Source organism: Canis aureus, chromosome 15 (genome assembly GCF_053574225.1).
Source record: "Canis aureus isolate CA01 chromosome 15, VMU_Caureus_v.1.0, whole genome shotgun sequence".
NCBI lineage: Eukaryota > Metazoa > Chordata > Mammalia > Carnivora > Canidae > Canis > Canis aureus.
Window position 1 is genome coordinate 11,580,335 of NC_135625.1, and position 24,977 is coordinate 11,605,311.

Below are 24,977 nucleotides of genomic sequence, written 5' to 3' on the forward strand. Positions count from 1 at the left end.
TGTAGCTAACAATGGAGGTACAGAAAAGGCTCCCTAGGCCAGCCCGAAACTCTGGAGATCTAAGTCCCCTCAGGTACACAGGAGAGGCTGCTGGTGCAGTACCAGAAGGCAAAGAGATTGTGAATGCCCATCCTGCACATCCCACGACTTTTCTCCGTCTTCCAAGGGAGCCTGGCAACCACTCGGAAGGCAATGTCCTCCCTGCTAGTATGGGAGTATCATGGGTGACACCCTCCTACAGCCCAGGCCCATCTGATCCTCTGCAAATATTTTAAGTGACCTTGGAGATGTGAACTGAGAAGTCTGGAGCTCCAGGGTCTAAGTGGAAAAGAAACAGAAGGGATGTTGGGCAGAGAGGGTGGGAATAGAAATGGCAGCTTGAATGTCCACTTGACGCTGGGCTTTCTGTGCAGGTGTGGACATGGAGTCCTGCCTGGCCTGCAGACGGATCAAGCTCCTGAAATCGGGTGGCTGTCCTGCTGCACCCCCTCTGCCCCACGGGCTCTCCCTCAAGGGGTCTGCATGCAATTTCCCAAGTTGGCCTAGACCCTCCTTCTGGCTGGCTTCTTCCCCTCCTGTTGTTCATCTCTGCCTCCTGTTACAGATGTCATGTGCACACACAGGGCTTTAAACTCTCCACCCTGTAAGGCCCAGCACAGTCCCTTTATCATTCACTTAGAGGATTCTATACCCAACCTCCTGATTTATCATTATGCCCCATATTAATAGTAGTGGAATTAATATTATTCATGAGGACTATTGTAATTCATTATTTTTATCAATAAATTTTTATCATGGATTATTTTTGTTGTTGATGCCATATGACATTGTATAGTCTCTCTTTTCATGAAACAGGTCAGATTTGTTGGAAGATGAGTGTGGTGGGTTCTCCAACAGTCTTATAATTCATAATTTACACACTGCTTCAAGTCCCCAGTGTATGAGTTTGAGTGTATTACTCTGATGAGCCCCTTTAATATTGCATGTCCCTCTCTAGAGACAGTGACGGGGTCTGTGATGATAGTCCTGAGGAAGATTTCCTTTGCCAGCCTGATCCTCTAAAAAAATATCTGATTATGTTTTTTTGCTTTGTTTTGGTTTTGGTTTTACAAAGTGATATATTTCCATAGAGATGGTAGACTTATATCCTCCTCGCCTCTCCTGATCCCTCTCCATCTCACCAAGGCTAACAATTTGTCATCATTCACAGGGGTAGAACCAACTCATTCAAGAAACCTCCACACTTTTAGAAGCATCCATTCATGTTTTTATTTTTTTTCATATTATGTTTTTAAGCTAAAACCATAGGCTCCAGATAAATTGATAAGCAAAATGAGATATATCCATATAATAGAGTATTACTCAGGCTTACAAAGGAAGGAGATTATGATGTACAGATTCCAGAACATCGATGAACCTAAAGGACATTATGCTAAGTGTAATAAGCCATTCACAAAAAGAAAAATACTGTGTGATTCTTCTTAAACAAGTCAGATTCACAGTGACAGAATGATGTATGGTGGTCATCAGGGGATGGGGTGGAGAGAGGAAATGGGGTGTGTTCAATGGGGAGAGTTCCAGTTTAGCAAATGAAAAGAGTTCAGGAGTTGGATGGTGGTGATGCTTGCACAACAGGATGAATGTACTTAATACCACTGAACTCTACACCCCCAAATCGTTAAGATTCTTAATTTCATGATACATAATCTTATGAAAATAATGAAAAGAATCACAGGCTGAAATGTTCTTTGGGTCCTCTGCCTGTGACATAATTCTCTTTTTTTTTTATTAGCATCAGTGATAGGTTTTACTTTTCTGTTGTTGTTTTTAAAATTTTTTGTATATTTTTTATTAGAGTTTGATTTGCCAACGTATAACACCCAGTGCTCATCCTGACAAGTGCCCCCCTCAGTGCCCATCACCCAGTCACCCCCACGCCCTCCCACCTGCCCTTCCACTACCCCTTGTTCATTTCCCAGAGTTAGGAGCTGAGACCTAACTCACTGAATTGATTGTCGTCATGCAAAATGAGCCTCAAATTGTTACACCACCTGCTCTGCTTGGCTAAAATGCTTGGATCCTTTCTCTGCCTCCTGCAGTGATGTCAACATGAATATCTTCCTTTACTTAATAAGAAGTTTGTTACTTTGAGGGAGAGTCTACAGATGGTGTTTCTAAACGGTGGGCTTGCTTGTATTTTCAACGTGAATAGGTTTCGCTGGTTGCAAAACCCAACATAGCACCCTCATGCTCCTACCTGCAGTGCAAGACACTGTCTCTTTTTTGTCCCCTTCTATTAAGTAGGAGTTTTACTCTGGTTAACGCTGGCATGCCTGAGCCTCTGGGAAATATTATGAGTCACCTCTGGTTCCAGCAACCCTTTGTTACTGCCTGCAAGACCCAGGGAAGGCATCCATGGCCCACCAGGCTCAATAAAAATTGTTCTAAGACCCTAAGGACCCAGGAGTAGATGGAGCAAGCACAGGACGCCAGAGAGGAGGTTCTCACCCTCTGGAGCCTATTTCTGGATATGCTCCGGAATCAGAGAACTTCTGCTCCCGCCTTCTCGTGTAGCCCCATACCGGACTGGAAGCATCATCCACGGCAAGGAGGAACCAATTCAGGTGCCAAATAACAGCCCCAGGCTCCAAAGTACAATCTCTTAAATCTTGACCTGAGGCATCCCCACAGGCCTCTACATGCCTCACCTGAACAATACCCGAGTCTCATAATCACCACAACCGGAAACACCCCTGCCTCAATCCCCGTGGGCCTCTGATGGGGCCTCAGGAAGGAGGCGGGTCCTCAGCCCTAGACCAGGTAGGAGCCTTCCCTGTTGTCTGAGAAACCACCAAGGCCTGGTGTATCCTGCCACCCCCATTCTCACCCTGGGTAATCCAGAAGACTTTTCAACTTGACCTTGGAGATCCCAGGTCCCCTTGGCCCCTCCATCCGAACACCCCGATGACCAGTCCTTCTTTCCTTATGATTCCTTTAATAAGGGGCACACATGTGAAGGAGTACATTCTTAAAAAAAAAAAAAAAGGAAGACGCTCCATACATAGTCAAGGGAGAGCCACCCCCCAAAATGAGGCAAGCGCTTCCATTAAACTTGCACGGAGGCTGGAGGGAGAAGGGAGCTTTGGGATGCCAGATGTAGGACTTCGGTTTGGGTTTCTTTGGGAGAAGGGATCCCCGTGGCTCCTAGTCCTCTAAGAGGATGGCGAAGTTGCCAGCGATCCCCTGGAGTCAGGTTCCTGATCCTGTACAGCCCTAGCGCTGATTGGACCGTCCAGGGTGGGAGTGGATCAGCGATGAACCAGGGGGTTGCCTGTGTCTCAGGGGTGGGGAGGACAGTTTGTTTTTTTTATTGGGGAACATGATGAACCAAATCCCTGAGCGCACTCACTGCCGCAGAGGAGGCTGCTCGGCCTCCGGGCTGACAGGTGCAGCAGCGCGCGGGCCCTCACCTGAGCCTGCACACGGGGGAGCGTCCCGCCACCCGCTCATCACTACGGGGCACAGGCCTGCATGTCGGTAGGGAACCGTCCTCATTCCTGTTAGCGCAGGAGTTCCTAGGAGCCTCCATCTGTGACCGCTACACGGGCCCCTTGTCGCCCCTCCTCCCTGGGCTCTCGCCTCCCGGTCCCCCTGCGAGGACACCTGCCAGGATCGCACCCGGGACCCCGCGACTCGGAGCTCCCTGCGCTGCACCCGGCGGCCGGCAGGGGGCGCGCCGTCCCGCCGCCCGGGCCCACGTGGCGCGCATGCGCACTGCGTCCCGGCCCTCGCCGCCGCGTCTGCGCGAGAGCGGGAGCCACCTTCCCCGGGGACCGACCGGGGCCGCGCCTGCGGTGGGTGCCGTCCGCGAGCGCCCCGACTGCGGGAGGGGCTGCCGGCCGCCGAGGGCGGGCCTTCGTCCGCAGGGAGGGAGAACTGGGTCTCGGCCGCCGCACGTGCTCCCTCGCCCTCCCGGGTGGCGTCGGGCCGCGTCGGGGGCGGCGGGGCCCGTCGTGCAGGGGCCCGCGGCGAGGTGGTGGCGGGCGGCGCCCGTGGGTGTGCATTCGGGCGGCTTGGTCGCGGCGGCGGCCGGCGGGGGGCGGGGCACCGGACCTAATGCAGCGGCCGTGAGACGGAACCGCGTGGGCGGGGGCGCAGGAGGGCCCCGGAAGTCGGGGTGTTGGGGCCGCCCGGCGGGCGGGAAGGGGGCACTTCCGGCGGCGGGCGGAAGGGGCCGTGCGTGCGTCGCTGCGCTCCCGGCTCGGGGGTCGTCGCCTTGGCGGGCGGGTGGTCGCGGGAAACGGGAGCGGCGAGGCGGTGCTGGAAGGCGGGAAGGCAGGTGTGCGGAGGGTCGCGGCCGCGTGTGAAACGGCAGCATTTGGTTCGGGCCGAGTCAGTTCAGTAGGGAGTGCGCCCCCAGGCCGCGGGGGAGGGTGGCGGGTGTGTGGAGCGCGGCCTGTCGGGTCCTGAGGGAGGGATGCCCTGTGCGCCGGGAGGGCGAGCAGCGCTGCGGGCGACGGGCGGGGGCGGCATCCCAGGGACCCGGACGGGGACCCTCGCAGCTAGGTTCCCGGCAGGGCGGAAGCGGGGACTCGGAGGGGTGGCGGTGCTCCCGGGCGTGCTCCCTGCTGAGCTCCTGCTGGTGCTCCCAGCCGAGCTCCCGGCGATGCTCCCTGCAGTGCTCCCTACGGTGCTCCCGACCGAGCTCCTGGTGGTGCTCCCGGTCATGCTCCCGGGGTGCTCTCAGCGATGCTCCTGCTAGTGCTCCCAGCGGTGCTCCTGGCGATGCTCCTGGTGGTGCTCCCGGCGATGCTCCCGACCAAGCTCCTGGTGGTGCTCCCGGCGGTGCTCCCGGCCTAAATCCTGGCGGTGCTCCCGGTCATGCCCCCGGCTGTGCCCCTGGCCGAGCTCCTCAGGTGCTCCCGGCTGTGCCCCCGGCCGAGCTCCTGGTGGTGCTCCCGGTGGTGCTCCTGGCTGTGCCCCTGCCAGAGCTCCTCGTGATGCTCCCAGCGGTGCTCCTGGCTGAGCTCCTGGTGGTACTCCTGGCCATGTTCCCGGTGGTGCTCCCGGCTGTGCCCCAGCCAAGCACCTGGTGGTGCTCCTGGCTGTACTCCCACGGTGCTTCCAGCCAAGCACTGGGCGGTGCTCCTTGCTGTGCTCCCAGTAGTGCTCCCAGCTAAGCTCCCGGTAGTGCTCCCTGCCCTGCTCCCAGTACCGCTCCCAGCTGTGCTCCCTACCGTGCTCCTGGCAGTGCTTCCACCGGTGCTCCTGGCCGAGCTCCCGGCTGTGTTCCTGGTGGTGCTCCAGATAGTGCTCCCAGTGATGCTCCCGGCTGTGCCCCCTACCGTGCTCCTGGCGGTGCTTCCAGCGGTGCCCCAGCTAAGCTCCCAGCCATGCTCCCAGGTGTACTCTCAGCGGTGCCCCCGGTAGTGCTCCTGGTGGTACTCCCCCGGTGGTACTCCCGGTGGTGTTTCCAGCAGTGCTCTCATTGGTGGTGCTCTCATTGGTGTTCTCGGCAGTGCTCCCGGCAATGCTCCCAGTAGTGCTCCCGGCCATGCTCCATGCCATGTTCCCAGTGGTGCTCCCGGCCATGTTCCCAGCGGTGCTCCCGGTGAGGGTGCGAGCCTTCACATTGGCTTACTTATCGCAGAGATGCCCTGTGACGTCTACATTCTCTATCTTCTGTTAAAACACGTTCTGCTTATACTCAAATGACTTATAAATTATGGCTCAAGTATCGTGAAAGGTCCTAATTTATCATTTTTAAAAAATATTTTTTTGGTATTTTATTTTTACTTATGGGGAGGAGGGGAAGGAACAGAGGGAGAAGGACAAGCAGACTCAATGCTGAGCACAGAGCCAGATCTGACTCCAAGGTCATGATCTGAGCTGAAACCAAGAGTCCAGGGCTTAACCAGCTTCACCACGTGGGTCCCCCAGGGGTCCTAATTTTATAATTTTTAAAATATGCATGCTAAGACCTATTTTTATTTATGGAGGGGAGGAGAAGGAGCAGAGGGAGAGGGAAAAACAGACTTAGTGCTGAGTGCAGAGCCCCATCTTATGACCCCAAGGTCATGACCTGAGCCAAAACTAAGAGTCCGAGGCTTAACCAGTTTCACCACCCAGGTCCCTGAGGGGTCCTAATGTTTTTAAAATCTTTATGGTCTTGACTTAGAGCCCATAAGACATAGATGAATGTCCTCGGAGAGATGCAGGGTGGCTTGGCTTTTTCGATTGTGTCAAAACATGTATGACCCTCAAAGTGTTCTGTTTCTTGACTATATTCTAGGTTTGAGAAGAAACAGCTCTTCTCTCATGCCCAGCCCCATTTTTAATTTCAAAAATGTCACCAGTGTGTTTCTAGCTCAGTGTTTTTTTAAAACAAGTTCAAATATGGCAACAAGAGAGGAACAAGGCTCAAAGGTGCTCGCTCGGTAGGAAGGCATTAGTGAAGAGCAGCTTCCTGAATTAGCTACTTCTCACAACAACTATGGATCAGCTGTGCAGCCTCTGAGCCCAGGGAATGGGGAAGACTTGTCTCTTGGGTGCCAGCAACATCCAGGAAGGGTCTGCAGAAGAGCTTTTGAGGTGAAAAGGGGGCTTCCCAGGCTTGCAAAAATAACCTGTTCTGACTAGTAAGGAGAAAACAAGGATACATTTTGAGATTAGAAATTTAATCAAAGACAAGTAGTTAGAGATGAGCCAAAACTAAAATTCATTTTTTTGCCTTCCTCTGACACCTTTTTTTTTTACTAAATAGGGTAAAAATATATTGATTTCAGATGTACAATATAATTCGATATCTGTATATATTGCAAAATGATCACGTAGATGCAGATTTTTTTTCTATAATGATAATTTTTCTCTTAGGAGAGGCAGAGGGATAGAGAGAATCTTAACCAGGGCCCACCCCCAGCACAGAGCCAGATGTGGGGCTGTCTTACAACACTGAGATCATGACCGGAGCCGAAATTAAGAGTTAATTGTTCAACCAGGTGGTTTTATTGCAGATAGTCTTGTCAATAAAGAAAGGAGCAAAGAAATACATAAATTCTTAGTGAGAAATTAGATGAATAATCTGAAGAAAAAAAAGTGAGGTTCTACTCAAGGCAACGAGGTGAGAAGGAACAACCTAGGTAATCATTTAAAGGAGGGATCTTTGAAGTATGGCATTTAATCTCAGACTGAAACTTGATGAGTATGAAGTGGCCATATATGTGTAGATATCAGGGAGGAAATGAAAGATAATAGTGATAAGTGTAGAGATAACAGTGGTGCTTAATTGCATGGTTCTGAAAAGTAATGTCAAAGATTAATCCTTGGACATCTGGTGGAACCATTATCAGACTTGAAAGACCAGAAGGGAAGAACTTTTTATTGTGGAAGAAGAGTTAATGGCTTTGTTTTGAAGTCTCTTTCCTTTTACATGCAGGTGGAGATTCCAGTACAGAAAAGGAATCTAGGTATGTTTTTAGTTATGGTTTACAGACAACCGTGGAAGAAATAGAAGCAAGTGAGTGTAGTGAGATTTCCAAGGTAGTCTATTGTAAGAGGAGATAAAAGAGGTACAATTGGGGGCACCTCAGTGACTCAGTGGTTGAGCATCTGCCTTTGGCTCAGGTCATGATCCTGGAATCAAGTCCCACATCGAGGCTCTCCCCACCCCCCCACCCTATGGGGAGCCTGCTTCTCCCTCTGCCTATGTCTCTGCCTCTCTCTTCCTCTGTGTCTCTCATGAATAGATGGATAAAATATTTTTTTAAAAAAGGTATAATTGAACTTTGAGGGACAGCCCAGGTGGCTCAGTGGTTTAGCGCTGCTTTCAGCCCAGGGCCCGATCCTGGGGACCCGGGATTGAGTCCCATGTCGGGCTCCCTGCATGGAGCCGGCTTCCCCCCCCCTCTTTCTCTCTCTGTCTCATGAATAAATAAAATCTTTTTTAAAAATTGAACCTTGAGATCTATCAACTGTTGTTTGAGGAGGGCCTTGCAAAGAACTCCTGGAAGGAGTGATTAGACTCTTTGAAAGGCAATTACAAAACTGATCTATAGGAAACGCCTACAGGAAAAAAGTTCCCAAATGAATATCATGTGCCAATACTGCTTTGGCTCCAAGTAAAAGGCCAAGAAACACTCGCTGGATTTAATTATGGGGAAATAACTAATCTTAACAAGATTTATTAATGTGGAAATTATAAGTGGTTTTTGTTAAGTCAAAGTAAGGGAATGTGAAGAAATTGTAAATAAGTACGTACTATTCAGGTTCATTTTGAAGGGAAAAGGTCATGTGTCAGCAACTAGATGTAAATTGATTTAGAGCAGGTTTTTCTTAGAAGAATGGAGAGACTAATTGAGTTAAAGGAGATGAATAGGGAAATGATGAAGGGGTTACTGGTAAAAGAAATTTGTCTTATAATCAATAACAAAATATTTGAAGGAGGAGGAAAGGAGAAGATAGAATTGAAGAAGCTGGATTTAATTAGGAATAGAGATTACTTTTCAGTTTTTACAAGAGCAGATATACTGATAGGTTGGAAATCAGGAATAATTGTAGGTTTCCTGCCAGGGAGCTGAAGTATTTCTTCAAATTATCAGGGTCATCTCTGTAGTAGGAAGTGAAACCGTTTTTGAAAGCTAAAGGAAAAGGTGAGAATTTGTGAGATTAGAGAACTGGAAAGGCATAGGAAATATTAACTTATTAATGAAGCATAGCAGAGTGATTTGTTAAGCCAAAGTAGGATGACAGATATTAAGAAAAAGCTTTTGGGAGGTTTGTGAGCTTGTAATTAGAATAGCTCAATACCTAATTCTGAGCTGTGACGGTGCAGCCAAGGGAAGGTGAGCTGTTGGCATCATCTAAGATTAGCAGATTTTGGAAATGACTAAGGGGCATTAGAATTGTTGGTCTCGGTATGTATAAGTTGAAATAAGCAAATGTATGTTATGCTGATCAGCAGAAATTAGATGTGCGGGGCAACTCAGGGGCTCAGCGGTTTAGCGCCGCCTTCAGCCCAGGGCGTGATCCTGGAGACCTGGGATCAGTCCCACGTTGGGCTCCCTGCATGGAGCCTACTTCTCCCTCTGCCTGTGTCTCTGCCTCCCTCCCTCCCTCCCTCCTTCCCTCCCTCCCTCCCTCCCTCTTTCCCTCTGTGTGTGTGTGTGTCTTGTGAATAAATAAATAAAATCTTAAAAAAAAAAAGAAATTACATGTGGGGGCTGATTTTGGAAATTAGAGTCCTGAACTGGAGATCTCCCCATAAGAGATCCTAGACATGGGGAGATATTGTAGGAAAGGCTGCAAGGAGGATGTTTTGAGGGAGGAGTCTCTGGTCATGGATCTGACTGTAGATGTAGTCAGGTAAAACTGGTTCTGGTGTCTAGTGTCCTTCAAGATGAAATCCTTTAGTTATTTGACAGAGATAGGCAAAACTAATTTTAAATTCTTGCTGTCAGTTTTTAACCATGTAGTTATGTCATAAATAAAATTTTCTGAACTTGTGCAAATTACTTGTTAAATGTGTGAGTAATCCATAAAAACAGGATTATTATTGAATATTAAGTAGAATGTATGTCAACATGTATGTAAACTCTACTTATAGAGTTTAAATTAGTATCAGTAGTAGTTTTCTTTTTCCAGGTCCTCAAGGTTAGTGGGTTTTAATCATATCCTATTCTTGACATCAGTGTTTGTTGATGCAGTGTATTTATTTATAAACATTGTTTGAGGTAGTGCTGTAGGGGTAACAAATTATTTTATATACTTAAATTATGAAATGCAGAGATCATCTTGTTGATAAAAATGACTAAAACTCCAGACCCCAAGAAGTCAATAAATTAACTCTAAAACTAAACCCCTTCCCTCTACATTTTATAAGCCTGTCTTCTCTGTGGGGATTATGCAGCAATCCCTACTATGTAGTATTATGACATACATCCTCCTGCCTCTTTCCCATGCACGAGGTTGTATGTGCTAGCTTGCATGATGAGAATCACTGAATACTTGAGCAGGATTTGGGTCTTTAAAATGTTCCAGCCCACCTTTAAAGACATGCCATAGTTGCTTGGCCACATATCCAAGGCCATGACATATACAGTTGGGTTGAGGCACTAACACTGCCTGAATCCTACATGTGGAGGAGCCACAGTAACTGAGGGCAGCTGTTGCTTGAGGGAGAACATGGGGCACTCATGAGCTGAGATGGGTGTTGAAAACAATGCCAGTGGACCTCACTAAGAATGATAAAATAGGAAATTCCAAAATGCTGTCCTGAGTTATGGATACAAGAATCTCCATGTGACAGGACTCAGGTTCTCCTGAGATTTGGGTCAGAGATGGAAATAAGTAGAACCTCTAAAGACCAAGTCTAATTAAACTAGACATACCTGTGCTTTTGCTAGCTCTTTAATGGCGATATTATATCTTCTTTACGTGCATAACAGGCAAAGACTTCTTATTGAAGTCTTTGATTCTTGGAGAGGGGAGTCCCCTCCCTGTTTGTCCTTGTTTACTCTGCAGGTACATGTGAGTTGGACTGTGAGTGGGGGGAGATCTGCAGATTGAAGATGAGCATATTTAGGAATATTGGAAAAGACAAGTCTCATGGGTTCTTTCTCTTTCCTCAGCTTTGTCTGCTTAGTTATTGGACTGTCCCTTGGTGAGAATACACAGGAAGAAAGGGGCAACTGAGTTCTAGACAATGCAAGCACAGGTGAGTAGGACTTGCTCTTCCTCATGGATACCTGGTTTGCCAGGGACTGAGCAGATTGTTTGTGCCCCTATGAAATATTATTGCCAGTCACACTTCACCAGGACTCAGGGAGGGCTGTGGCAGGTCAGGTTTGATCGAGAAATAATCTGATACCCAGTTTTACTCTACTGTGTTCCCCATCCCTTAAAGATGTCCTTGCAGAAAAGTTATTTCTTCTTATCCATCCCATGATCCCAGCTGAGAAGTGACTCACTGCTTAACCAGCTTAGTGTCTGCAGTGGGCTTAGGCCTATGGTGAACACAGGTGACAGAAATGAGAGTAAGTGGGAGCTTACCACCTGTGGGGAAGCAGAGGTTCCTTCAGGTGAGTTCGGTCCATCCAGGGTTTCAGATGCTGCAGAGGAGGGCCCTACAGCATTGAGACTGGGGGTGGGGAGCAAGAGAGAAATGAGGAATCATTGATTTATTTCCTCCAGTTTTTAACTTACTAAAGTTTTTATGGAATATGTTTGAGCACTTTAATAACTTAAAGAAAAATTCTTCTTACCACTCATTCCCAACAACCCAAGTACTGTCTTTGTGAATTTGTCCATTGTTAAAAATTCGTTCAAATTTGAAAACAAATGTCTGGTGAGTAATATATTTCTAATTTGGGCTGTACATTGAGAAGGATTATAATAGAATAAAACCGAGGGTCCTGTAGCAAATTTTGCAGGACTGGAAAGATCAGGTTCAGTTGAGAAGCTTCCAGTACACATTAGCATATAGATGGGGTGACCTTACAGGAGGGACAGTGATAAGCAATGCTCAGAAGTGCCTGAGAAGATTGAAATGGACGGGCAGGCTAGGACATTCCTTACCTACAGCAGTCTTATGGCCCCTGGGGTTCTGCTTCCGGATTGTACATCTTACACTTTATCATGAACGTGTGTGCCATGTAGAGATGAGCGAGGCCTCATTTGCTTATCCATGTCATGTAGGAGCCCCCACTCAGTCCTGCGGAAAGTAGGGCAGTGCCATGTCCCAGGTATTTCCAGCACACCTCATGAGATAATTGTTTATCATGAAGTCATGTTTGCAAAGTGTGTTTATATTTCTGTGAATATGTGTGAAAGATACATGACAAGGCAGCATAGAGAAGCATTGGACTGGGACCCTGGACACAGCATGACCTTTCTGTGTACAGCACTATCACGTCCAGTACACCTCCATGGCCCTTGGCAGGGAAGGCCCCAACTGCATCAACATGTCTGATGTTTTAGGAATCAGTGACCTTCAAGGATATAGCTGTAGACTTCACCCAGGAAGAGTGGGCCCTCCTGGACACGTCCCAGAGAAAGCTGTACCGAGATGTGATGCTGGAGAACATCAGTCATCTGGTCTCCGTGGGTGAGTCTGCCAACACTGGTGTAGTTATTCAGCAAGTATCCAGCTTTCTCATATCCCCCTTCCCTCTAAGCCTTTATTCAGATTCTTTTACGGTTCTTAAAACTACTTGAACATTATTTATTTATTTACTGATGTACACATATTTTGTCACCCCAAAATAATATATACTTTTCCTGACTCCTCTTTCATGTCTGTCCTGCTTTGGGACTTCTGATGCCCAGTAGTGTACTGGAAATTCAGTGAATATTTTAAGTGAATGAAAGCACTAAGCATTACTAAGTAACTATTCTGCTCTCCACACTCAACTGGTTAAATACCCATTTATGAAAATAATATCTATTATCTCTTTCTGGAAAGAAATCAATTGAGGTGCAGCTTGTGTGTACTTAGTTTTTTAAAAAGTTAATTTCATGCTACTGTAGGAACAAAAAATTTTTCCTTTGTTAAAAACACTAAGATTCTTCGCTCTATTTTTGACCTGGGTCCTACATATCAGTAGCCAGAAAATCTCCCCGTGTTGGCCCAGTGTCAGGATCTTCTTCCTGCTGTGCTGAAGGACCTTGGTATTTTCAGTGTTCAAAGTGTTCCTCCTTGGGCTCTGCTTCACTGGTCCTTGTTCTTCCTTGGTATCCTACCCTGAGATTAAAGATCATTGATATTTCTCTGCACAGAATCTAAAATTGATATGCCTTTTCCTCCCCACAAACAGGGTATCAACTTTGCAAATCAGATGTGATTTCCCAGTTGGAACAAGGAGTGGAGCTGTGGAGAGAGGGAAGAGGATTTCCCCAAGGCCTGAGTCCAGGTGAGCTCCAGGCTTGTGTATGCACAACACCAGGAAGATCCTGTTATGAGGAGAACAGGATCAGGGACATGTCAGCAGCAGACATCTTATTTCAATCCTGAAAACACTTTATCATTTTCACTTTCCTGAAATACATTTCAACTCACTGATACATTCCTTCTTTTCACATCTTTCCCCTCTGTAAGGGTCAGTATTTGAAATGCACACAGGCCTTGCATTTTCAACAGTTTCCATGCTCTCGTGCACAGTAGCAGTTCGTTTTGTTTATATTATTTCAGATAGGAAAAGTAGTCTTAAGAGACAAGAAGACATCTGCAGAAAGGACTCATCTGATTGCATGTCAGTGGTAAGTTTTCGGGGGGTGAACCCTCCCTTAACAGTAAAGACATGGGAGCTAACAGATTTTAGAATGCAGCACATGACCAATTTCAGTTGGGTATAAACACTCCCCCAGCAGAAAGCTTTGGGTGGTTTGAATTTAGGGAGAAAATTAAGGTGTTGCACCAAGCCACTACCTGGATTCTTATAAAAGGACAGCCACATAAACATGGCTCATGCATCTAGTCTTTGAAACTAATGAAATGCTTCATGTAAATCTGATAGTCCTGCAGTTGAGATGTTATGAAAAAGGAAATCTCTTGTAGAAAATAACATGCATGGCATATGTAAATAACAGTGAAGATGTTAACAGGAGATGTTCACTGCATGATCAACATAGGAGTCGTGTAGAGAAAAGAATTAATGAATGTATATGAGAAATTCTTTAACAGCCTCACATCTTCGAACAGCAAAGATTTCACACTGGAAAGGATGCTTATGAATATGATGAATATCGGGAAGTTTTCACTTACAGATCCACAGTGATTCAGTGTGTGCTAAGTCACATGGGGAAGGGAACCCTGTACATGTAAGGAACTCCACCAGAGCACTCACCTTTCCATACACAAAAGGACACACACTGGAGAAAAACCCTACAAATGTAATGAATGCGGGAAATGCTTCAGCCAGAAGGCTATTGTTTACTCACAGCAAAGAATCCACACAGGAAAGAAACCTTTTAAGTGTAAGGGATGTGGGAAAGGATTTCTTCACAGCACTTAGCTCTATTTATATTAGAGAACTCATACAGGAGAGAAATCCTATAAATGTAATGAATGTAGGAAAGGAGTCCATCAGAGCCCTCAGCTAGGTATACACCAAAGAACACACACCAGAGAGAAACCCTGTAAATGTAATGAATTTGGGAAACACTTCAGCCGAAATGCTAATTTTAAAAAATGCTAATTTACATTCACACATAAGAAGTCACAGGGAGGAAATCCTACATCTGTGATAAATGTGGGAAAAGGTTTCTATCGTCCTTCCTCCTTTAGTCAACATTAAAGAAATCACACTGAAGAAAAGTCATAGGAATTTCTTGGCCAAAACTCCAGCTTTAAACAGCGTGAGCAATTTTATACTTGAGAGGAGCCCAGTATATGAAATCAGTGTGTCCAGAATGCTAGATAAATGTCTTACTTTTCTGTTAAAATAATCACATAGAATGGAAACCATTAGTCTCTGACCTTAGTTCATATGAAAGAACCCATATTCTAAATGTAGGGAAGAACTGACTTCAGACTTTGACACACACCAGAGAGCTCAATTGTATGTGTACAGTCCTGTGTACAGGGGGAGAAATTGTATGTGTACAGTCCTGTGCCTTCACAGTGTGCCATCATTTATCATCTATCCTTAAACACCAAGAGCAAACTCTACAGCAGAGACTACAGGCTCTGTCGAGAGTCCTGAAACCCACACTTCATCAGAGTGTTGGACTTTGCTAAACAATGTAAGATGAAAACAGAGATTTGTGCTGTGATCAGGAATGTTTTGTGAAGGACTTGTAACAATAAAACATTGGAATAAATTATTTCAATTGGATTAGTACTTGAAATCAGTAAAAGTATTTCCTCAAAAGTCTGTTTTTCAGTTTATATTTTTATGTAGCTTTAGCCATAATTACAGAGATTTGAGTCAATCACAAAATAACCTAGATAAACTGGAAGGTTGTGATACAAAATAATATGATTTAATTGTATCAGTGTTTAAAAATATACATACATGGTAAAAATTAATACAAACATAGAAGAATAAACATTTGATTTGTGAATTTGTCCATTGTTAAAATAATACTTCTCTTTTTAAAATATCTGGACTGTTGGTGTTTTCCTTGTTGTACAGCGACAAGCAGTCCTATCTTGAACAAGTCGAGGGAAAGAGGGGATGGAAAGCCAGGAGACCACGGCAGAGGGAGAAGTGATTACAAGTGGGTGAAGAGGCAAGTACATGGCTGGCACCTGAGGCACCAGGTGCTGTTGGAGCTGGGATAGATTAAAGGGAGCATTTGGTGACTGTAGGGTTCAACAAAAGCAGAAAGGAGGGAAAGCCATGGGAGCCAAGTTACTTCATGAGGATGCAGAAGAGGGCATCTGGAGGTGGACTCAAGGTCATAGAGAGGCCACGATACTGAAAGTGACCTGAGCAGGGGAAGAGCAGGGCTTTGTGACACGTACTGGTGACCCAGAATGTGCACAGGCCTCAGGAAGAGGGTCCAGGTAGGTTAAAGGATGGGATAGAAGAATATGGGGTACACTGAGAGAGCACAGGAGTCCTATCTGAGGTGAGAGATTGGGAGGGACAGTGGTAGAGGGTCTGGGTAGAATGTAAGTCTTTTTCTTCTCCTCTAGCGCTTTCTTTAAACCCCCACACAGTTATTGCATATAAATTAGAACCTCAGACTCTGGGTAATTTTTCTAATTTGTCCCCAAGATTATGCTCCCTTGGGTTCATACCTGTATAAATTTCTCCTTTTGCTTCTGGACCTTTGAATGTGGTGTAATATCATTCTCCTCATTATATGGCAATGGGGAAGGGGTTTTGCAGATGTCTTAAGGTTTCTAACTGGTTGATTACGAGATAGTAACAAGGGAGTTTTCCCAGAATAAGCATAACCTAATAAGGCAAGCCATTTTGAAGAGGATCTGCAGGTCAGAGACAGAAGATGTCAGAGAAACGTGAAGCCAGAGACAGTCTGCTGCTGGCCCTGAATATGTGAAGAGAGGAAAACCAATAAAAGTAACCTATAGGGGGTGGAGAGGAATATTGAGTAGATGGTAGGAGGAGGACACTTTTTTTTGGTATACTCCATGAAATTAAGGTCAACAAGGATGAGTGGAAAAAAATTGAAAAACAAAGGAGCCAAAAAAAAAAAAAAAGAAAAACAAAGGAGCCTAACATCAAATAACTAGCATAATCATGAAATAAAATAAATTCAAGTAATTTTTGAACATGGTGTTTTTACTATATACACTCAAGTAAAATACAGAAATACTTGCAAATTATCTTTATGCCTATTTGATTTTTTTTTCCAGTGGTGTGAATGTAGCAGTTTTGGAAGGTTTTTTATGTGTTTTATGATTATGTGATTAAATATTTAGGTTGTTCAGCCAAAGTTTTACCTGATAATGGAAAAAGGAGACACAAATATTTGAGGAAGAAGATATGTCTTAGGGCATTGGATTGGAATTAGACTTAATTAAAATGAATCAATGATATGTATTCTTGTGCATGTGTGCAGACCTGCTATGTGCTTCCTGACCCTGTCCCCTGAAAGGGCCTAGAAGCAGGGATACCTCAGTCACAATGACAAATCACTCAAATACTAGTTTCTAAATTTTCACTATGTGTGTTAGGAACTAGGCTTCCTTGGAGAAAGAGTTGATTGAGGCAGGCAAATACAGGATCGGTATTGAGGATGGAAAGTAGGTATCTTCTGCAAAGTAAGAAAGTACTCAAAAAAAGGGAGGGTTGGACCAGTGAAAAGGAAATGGGGCAGATCAAAGGGGCCCCCTATTGGGGAGAACCACATCAGCAACATAATAAAAATAATGGGTTTTTTTTTAGCACATTGAAAGATTCACCTATTCAAGCACATACGTGCCTCTATATGTGGAGGGAAATGAAACTCTGTTTATAGTAGAATAGTGACTAAAAACAGAATGGTAGGAAAAAGATCACCACTTAAAACTACCATAGTGAAAAAGGTTAGTGTGTTAAGTAAACACTTTAAGCATGTAATTGAAATTTACACCATCAATGAAAAAAAATCATGTGAAGTATTGATACTGTGTAGCTACTGGTATAAATCACTGAGAAAGACCAAATGTCACTTGTGTAGTGTTCCTGAAAAATGAAAATAAAAAGAATGAGAATAACACGTAAACTAAATCTCACCATAAGAAAACAGAAGGAAACACCATTTTGAGAAATTGTGGTAAACTGGCTCATACTCTATAACTCTACAAAAATGACAATTTCCTTGAAGACAAAGCTGAAAAATGTTCTAGAGCACAGGAAAGTAGCAAGATCATTAAAAGCAATCTTTGATCCAAAATTGGATCCTAGAGATTGGAAAATTTAATAGCATTTATATTAGCACCAAAAGAAATAAAATACTTAGGATATATTTAACATAAGTATAAGTAGATCTCTACTCTGAAAACAAAATATTTTGAAAGAAATAAAGTCTACTATAAAAAGAAAATTCTGAAACGCCATGAAAGTTATTATGGAATAGGAGATTTAATATTAGATGGCAGTTCTCCCAGATTTACCTACAGATTGAGTGTTATCTTTATCACAAATCCAGCTGGCCCTAAAATGTACATGGAAATGCAACGACCCAGAATAAACAAAACAATCTTGAAAGGAAAAATTGACTACTCACATGTCTCTCTTTGAAGTATTACCACAAAGCACATTAATCACGACTCTAGCACTAGAATAATAGACTTCCTTTTAAGTGGACTAGAAGCAAGAGTTCAGGAATAAATCCTCATAGTCAATTTATTTTTGACAAATGTTTCAAGAATATTCAGTATAAGATATAATAGTTACTCTAACAAATGATACAGGAGCCACTAAGCATCCCATATACAAAGAAAAGAAATTGTACCCCTACCTAACCTAACATAAAAAAAAAAACCCAAATGGGTGAATTAGCTAAATATAAGAGCTAATGTCACAAACTCTTAGAAGAAAACAAAGACAAATGTTGGTGTTCTTGGGGACACCTGGCTAGTTCAGTCAGAAGAGCATGTGACTTAATCCCAGGGTCATGAGCTCCACATTGGGTGTACAGATTACTAAAAACAGTAAAATCTATGATTAGGCAATATCAAAAGCACATGCAGCCAAAGAAAAAAATTGATAAATTGGGTTCATTGAAGTGAAAATGCTTGTGCTTCAAAGGACACTAACAAAGTTGAAAGACATCCCACACGATGGGAGAAAATAATGGCAGGGGATCCCTGGGTGGCTCAGCGGTTTAGCACCTGCCTTTGGCCCAGGGCACGATCCTGGAGTCCTAGGATCGAGTCCCACGTCGGGCTCCCAGCATGGAGCCTGCTTCTCCCTCTGCCTGTGTCTCTGCCTGCCTGCCTGCCTGCCTCTCTCTCTCTCTCTCTCTATCTCACATGAATAAATAAATCTTAAAAAAAAATAATGGCAAATCAAAGATCTGATGAGAGTGTGGTATCCAGAATTCATAATTCTTACAACTCAAAAATTGTCTAAATAATAATCCAAATTTAAAAGCAGGCAAAAACCTTGAAAAGATCTTTTTCCAGTTGAAAAGTGATCAGTAAGAATACAAAAAGATGCTCAAAATCATTAGTTATTCAGGAAACATGAATCAGAACTACAATGAGATACCTTCACACTGCTACTAGGATGGCTGCTGCAAGACAGATGGTGAGTGTTTGAGAGGACGTGAAAAAGCCGGAACTCTCATGCGCTCCAGGTAGAAATGTAAAGTGGTGCAGCTGATGTGGAAGGCAGCCTGGCAGTCCCTCCTCAAAAGGATAAGAGTTACCATATACTCAGCAATTCCATTTCTATGGATATATCCATAATTGAGAACATGCTCACACAAAAATGTACATGTGAGTGTTCTTAGCAATTTTCATAATAGTCAAAAAAGTGGAGACACCCTTAATACCCATAAATTGAGGAATGAATCAGCAAAATGTGCCATGGTCATACAATGAAAAGTTACTCAACTATTAAAACAAGAATGAAATGCTGAATCTGTGCTCTTACATTGATGAACCTTGAAAGCATCATATTAAGTGGAAGAGGCCAGACACAAAAGATACACACCAGGTACTTGGTTCATGTGAGACGTCCAGTTAGGCTCACAGAGGCAGAGTAGATGAGTGGTTGTCAGGGACTGGGAGGAGGGGAGGAAGAGCGAATGACTGCTGATGGGCACAGAGCTTCTTGGAGGGTGACAGAAATGTTCTGTAATTCGTGGTGATGCTAATAGAGCCTTGTGGATATACTAGAAACACAGTTGAAAGAGTGAATTTTATGGAATGTGAATTCTACCTCAGTTGAAAAAGAGGACACCAGCTAAAGAACAAGAATCATGGGATGACACATGCTTTCTTATGGAAGGAGATGATCTTGGAGCTGGGAGAGCGCAACAGGATATGAAATGTCCCCATGGCTGCCGAAGAAAGCAGTGGAGCCCACAGGTCGCCCATGGATTTAGGGCCCGGGAACGTCGGAGCAGCAGTGTAGGCTCCTCTACGTGCAGCCTTCCCCCCCTCCTAACTCCAAGAGTGGGGTCCACTAGCTCCCTAAAGAGTTAACTTCTCTCATTCTTGAAATCATTTCTGATTTCAAATCTCATTTCTGACTTTTTCTCTAGGAACTCCCAACTCAGAAATGAAATGAGTAAAATAGGAGGCAACCCTGAACTTTTATTTGCCTGCTTGTTTTGGTTGTTGGCCAGAGGGGCAACACATCACCAGAGAGGACGGTCGTAGTATCATGACATGTGGAATTTGGATGGAAGATGTTTGAAACATCGGCATCTTTTACATGATTTGCTACTAAATGTAGAAGCAGTCGTGAGGCACCTTTTGGCTGCTTTCTTGTGGAAGGTGCACATCTGTTTTTGCAGAAATATAATATGGACGCAAGCAAGTCGGTGTAACAACAGTTCAGTAGAAATGTGACTCTGATCCATCTGTCACCTCAACCACGAGCATCTGCCTCGAGGTTCCCTTTTTGGCTCTGTTAGAACCCCATCCCAGACACCATGGCTGCAGTTGGAATTGCCCCTCATTGAGAGTTGGCAGAAAATGTAACGGAGGACTGAGCACAGGGACTAAAGACTCATGAGCAGGGGCCACAGCCCCAAAAGAGCAGTTTCCTCTCTGTCTCCCAACACTGTGATGCCTTGGCATCTGCCTCACGGCCTAGTGCCTTAGTGGATGGGGACCTGAGGGACAGACACATCTGAAAACACCTTTTCTTTGCTCCTGTCACTCCAGGGTGCCAACCAATGATGGCATATTGTCTTCCTCATTCCCTGTATTTGTGCTCACACATGTCCACAACCAGCAGTGTGTCCAGGCTCCACTGTGTACCAGTGCTCACTGGGACTTACAGCTCAGTGTATCGATTTGCGCTGGGATATTGCATTTAAACATTGAGAACACAGGTTCAGGTTTGTGAAGGTGTGTGTGCCTTTGTATACCTGCGTATGTTCACATTTTATACCTAGCTGTTAACGACCTCCCGCCAAAGACTATCCGGAATGCACCTGCGATTGAACAAAAATTGGATTCATTACTCCTTTCATCTAGAGACAAACTTCAAAATGAGACTTTGGAATATTTCATTAAGAAGGTGTTAGAAAGGGGACACCTGAGTGGCTCAGCGGTTGAGCGTGATCCCGGGGTCCTGGGATTGAGTGCTACGTGGGGCTCACTGCATGGGGCCTGCTACTCCCTCTGCCTGTGTCTCTGCCTGCCCCACCCCCCACCATGAATAAATAAATACTTTTTTAAAAAGGTGGTAGAAGGGCCTCATTTTCACTTGTGTTAGTTATTTTGGGGAGTGAGTTAAAAGAAGCAGTGATTCGATTTAGATTATTCGCTGTCAGAAAGCAGGGCTAATTGGTTAGTGTCTTAGGAAATCTCTGCGGAGGCATGAATAGAATAAGACAAGTGTCATTTGTAAAGAAACAGTCTTACAAAGGCTGGGAGTGGGGAGTGGTGGTACTTTGTGGCTTGGATGATGTTCATACTTTGTCGTGTCCAGACATGATAAGTGGGTGGAATGGTCTGTCTGCTGATCCATCAGGGTCATATGATGGTTTTAAGTGATGTTGATGTTCTGTGTCATCGTTGCGGCTCCCCAGGAGCACACCACGACCTAGCAGAGGGTACCACACGGGTCCGTGGGTGACGTGGTTTGCCTTTATCCTCTTTCTTCAATTTAAAGAGAAGTAGGAGCAGAGGTGAACTGGAGGATTGGGGTATTTGTTCTGGACTGTAGGTTTATGGTAAAACCAGAAGGGGAATAAAAATCTGACTGAAAACAATGGAGCCACGTGAGCCTGAGTGCAGGAGGAAGGAGCTGGGCCTGGGGTTACAATGACCTTCAGTGGAGGGATAGCCGGTGCCAGGTGGCCCCTGAGCCTTGGTCCTTTCTCGTTAGGGATGATCCCTCCTCAGGATCTGCTCAGTTCGTCCCTCACGTTCCCTTTGTATTGAGAACAGCTGTCCGGTGCTCCCTGCCCTCCAGCTCTCTCTGCACCCAACTCAGTCCCAGCTGCCAAATGCCAGCCCTGGACGATTTTAAGGCTGGAAAGTGTTGAGACTCCCTCACTGCCAGATGCTGTCTTGGAGAGGGTGGGAGAAAGACTGAACAGCGAGCCACACTCAGGTGTCACAGTGACTTCCCTGTGCCACATTGGAGAATATGCCCAATAGTAAGTGAACAATTTCTTCCATGAAAATTATTTTGTATGGAATGTTCATGACAGTGAAAAGTAGTTGAAATAAAAACTTAAAAATATAAAAACTCAAACCCTTGGCTTTTCCTCTGAAAATCAATGGTGTAAACTGTACATGATGTGGCCAAATGAAATGACACTGCCCATGGGCTCGGCTTGGGCAGGGCCCGTGAGCGAGGGTGCTTGGGGACAGGTTCAGGTCACATACTTGAGATGCTCAGTTGGCTTCAGAGTCGCTCTTCTCTGAGCTTGGGGGCTATGTCTCCTAGAGAAAAGTTGTTTCAAAGGTTTATGTTTACCTTTGTGAAGCTAGTTTTTACCTGCTTTGAGGGGATCAATGGTAATTTTCTCCTTTAGGTAGACAAATCTCCTTTCTGTTTCCTGAACTTCTCTAGGTTTTTGATTCAGGAGAATATGAGTAATTACTAAATCCTATTGAATGATCCTGTAGCATAATACAGGAACATGATGGCATTTTGTTATTGTCACTTTTGAGTAGGAATTATTATATTTTAGAATATATTACAGGTTAGCAATTTTTTAGAGAACTAGGATAGTGGAAAAATATAAATGTATCTTAATTTATGTATGATGTCCATTGGTGATTCGTGTGGTAATATGTGGATTCTTATGTTCCAGTCAGAAAGAATAAAATAATTCTATTTTAAACTTCTTAGGGTCTGTCATCTGGCCACATTTCATACTGGGCTCATTCATGCACTACAGAACTGTGAATGTTTAGGGAAACTTTTCCACAACAAAATTGAGTAATTACATAAAATTATATTTAAATATAAGCAATTATTATGAAATTTGAAATAGTATAAACACAAAAATATTTTTATGGCATGGGCCAAATGTTGATGAAAATAGTAGATAGTATCTTGAATATTCAAATAAAACACTCTCTACCAGAAAATGATACATTTACAGTGTGCCATAGTGTGCACCACTTAACATTTCAAGTGAGAACTTCAACTAGTATTAGGAACTCTTCATAAATATAGAGTGAATAGTAATCGTTTTATTATGTGGAAAATGAAGAGACATTAAACTATAACTTCCAGATATTTCATTCTTTTGAAAATACAGTTTTTAAAATTTAATCAGCACAGTGGATTCTTAGGGCAGTTAAAATATTCTGAATGATGCTATAATTATGGGTTTATGTTGTTAAACATTTGTCCAAACCCACAGAATGTACAACAGCAGAGTGAACCCTGAGGTAACTGTGGGCTTTGGGTGATGATGATGTGTCATGTGGGTCTGTCCTTGGTAAAAAACAAAAACAAAAACCCTACCCTCTGGTGAGGGATGCTGATAGCCGAGGAGGCTGTGTGTGTGCAGAGGCAGGCAGTAGAGGGGAAATCTCTGTACCGTCCCTTCAATTTTGCTATAAACCTAAAGCTGCTCTGAAAAAATACTTGAAAAGTGAAAGCTTCCTTCCATGAAAATCATTTTGTATGGAATATTCATGACCATGAAAAGTGAACCAGAAAATGCCAAGACTTTAAGAACATCACTTTCTTTGTTGGCCAAACAATGTCTCATGTAACTTCTATATAGATATTTTTGAGAAATTTAGCATTCCATTAAAATTGTATTGGTATTATGTGTTATATCAAACTAACAGAAATTAGTAATGTAGAATACATTAAGAGTACTTCATAATTTGATATTAATAAAGTGCAATTGTTTTAGTAATTACTGAATAATCTAGTAGTATAGTATAAGCATAGATTATGTATAGTGTTATTGAAACATACTTCTATGTTTACCATTAGAATATTTTGTTATAATTGAATGTTATCACTACTATATAAATAATATTGCAGCTATTATATTATCATTCAGATTCACCCTTCCATTTTAATATTAGATGTTTTATCATAGTTTAGTTCTACCAAAATCTTCTCATTGGTTTTTCTTTTGAATTTCAGACATGACTGGTCAGCCTGCCATGGAATCCTGCTGTTCTGAAATCTGAGGTTCCCACTGCCTGGGTGCTGCAGGAGGAATTGTAACTTTGTTTCACCCCAGTTATATTTGATTCTTAATATTTTAATTAAAACAATTTTTAAATTTGAAAATCCCTAAGAATATTCTCTTCACTAAATGGTATGGATTGGTGTGGATTACCTACAGTTCTCGTTTACTCCAGAGATGGTTTTCAGAACTCTTCCATAAACGTGTAGTTGTGAATCACTAGTTGGTGACCTTTCTCTGGGCTATAGTTTTCCCCTAAAGAACAGCTGTGGAATTTATCTTCAGGAACTTATAAGCTGAGTAAGGGATGCCTTTGCATTTTAAATATAATGTCAATATTAATCAGCCAAGGACTGCCTTCCTCCATGGAAAAGACTAGAAACTGGGTGATTGTTCTTGCCGTAGTTCAGGCTGATGTACTCAGACTACTACTGGGCTGGGTACTGTGATGAGAGTCACTGAGCAGTGGGTGAGGGAAACTCGTGTACTCAAATGGCTTTTTCTCTGAGTTGGGAACACCAGAACAGTTTTGGAGACTGGTACCTGTCATTCAACATCTGACATGTTTAGATTTTAAGAATCTCCAGGTCTTAACAGGTCTTGCAGAGGAAATCTTCAGAGGATTTGAGGACACATTTTCTTATTGGGGAGGTTTTGTTCATATGCAACTGTACTGTGAGGTGATGAGACAGTAAACAGCGTTGGTTTCTGTGTGTCATCAGAGGACCCAGAGCTAGGTGACAGAGGATCATGATGCACAGTAACGAAGTGCAACAAGAGTACAGAACGTCTGTGAGATAAATATTCTTAACCTGTCGTCGTTGAATTTACAAGTCAGCTACGTCTTTAAGGGTGTCCCACTGCCTATCCTCCCACGGCCTTAGCTATGGCACTAAGGGAGATGATGTGGGCTGCTGGGAAGAGGAGTCAGGCAGCTCTCAGGGCTCCTGAGGTGGCCACAACCCTGAAACTAGTCAGTCTGCTAGGGCCTTTCTGTGATGAACCAACCACATTTTACAGAGATTCTAAGGCAGCAACAACTCTCAGGGAGGTTTTCATTCCCTGCAGACAGCTCCCCAGTAACATGTGGTGAAACCTAGAAACCGGGTGCCTCACACAGATTCATTGTGCTAGGCTCTGGGAGAGAGTCTTTGTTGTTTTGCTGTCACATCAGCAACTGCCTCTAAGAGATGCTTTAATACATATGGCAAGATTGGAAAAAAGTTTTCCTTTGG

At 44.1% G+C, this 24,977-nt stretch overlaps 1 protein-coding gene across 7 annotated transcripts; it reads left to right on the forward strand.

Moving 5' to 3' along the window:
- The first annotated feature begins 3,772 nt into the window (after positions 1 to 3,772).
- LOC144284252 (zinc finger protein 705A-like) lies at positions 3,773 to 23,846 on the forward strand. 7 transcript variants are annotated; one of them, XM_077848576.1, is made up of 7 exons: positions 3,785 to 3,854; positions 7,436 to 7,466; positions 10,626 to 10,711; positions 11,974 to 12,100; positions 12,810 to 12,905; positions 15,129 to 15,203; positions 23,697 to 23,846. In XM_077848576.1, the coding sequence occupies exons 3-7, from the start codon at positions 10,700 to 10,702 to the stop codon at positions 23,741 to 23,743; spliced, it is 357 nt and encodes a 118-aa protein (XP_077704702.1). In that variant the 5' UTR covers positions 3,785 to 3,854; positions 7,436 to 7,466; positions 10,626 to 10,699; the 3' UTR covers positions 23,744 to 23,846. The 7 variants fall into 7 exon arrangements, 6 of the variants coding, with proteins under 6 accessions (XP_077704701.1, XP_077704702.1, XP_077704704.1 ...); XR_013352615.1 differs by lacking the exons at positions 3,785 to 3,854; positions 7,436 to 7,466 and adding exons at positions 4,229 to 4,339; positions 13,184 to 13,251; XM_077848577.1 differs by lacking the exon at positions 3,785 to 3,854 and adding an exon at positions 4,247 to 4,339.
- The last annotated feature ends 1,131 nt before the right edge of the window (positions 23,847 to 24,977 follow it).

Excerpts from the sequence above, each read along its gene's own strand:
- LOC144284252 (XM_077848575.1), top strand. Across the intron at positions 12,101-12,809 it reads CAGTCATCTGGTCTCCGTGG|GGTATCAACTTTGCAAATCA; the intron begins GTGAGTCTGCCA and ends CCCCACAAACAG. Across the intron at positions 15,204-23,696 it reads AGACCACGGCAGAGGGAGAA|ACATGACTGGTCAGCCTGCC; the intron begins GTGATTACAAGT and ends TTTGAATTTCAG.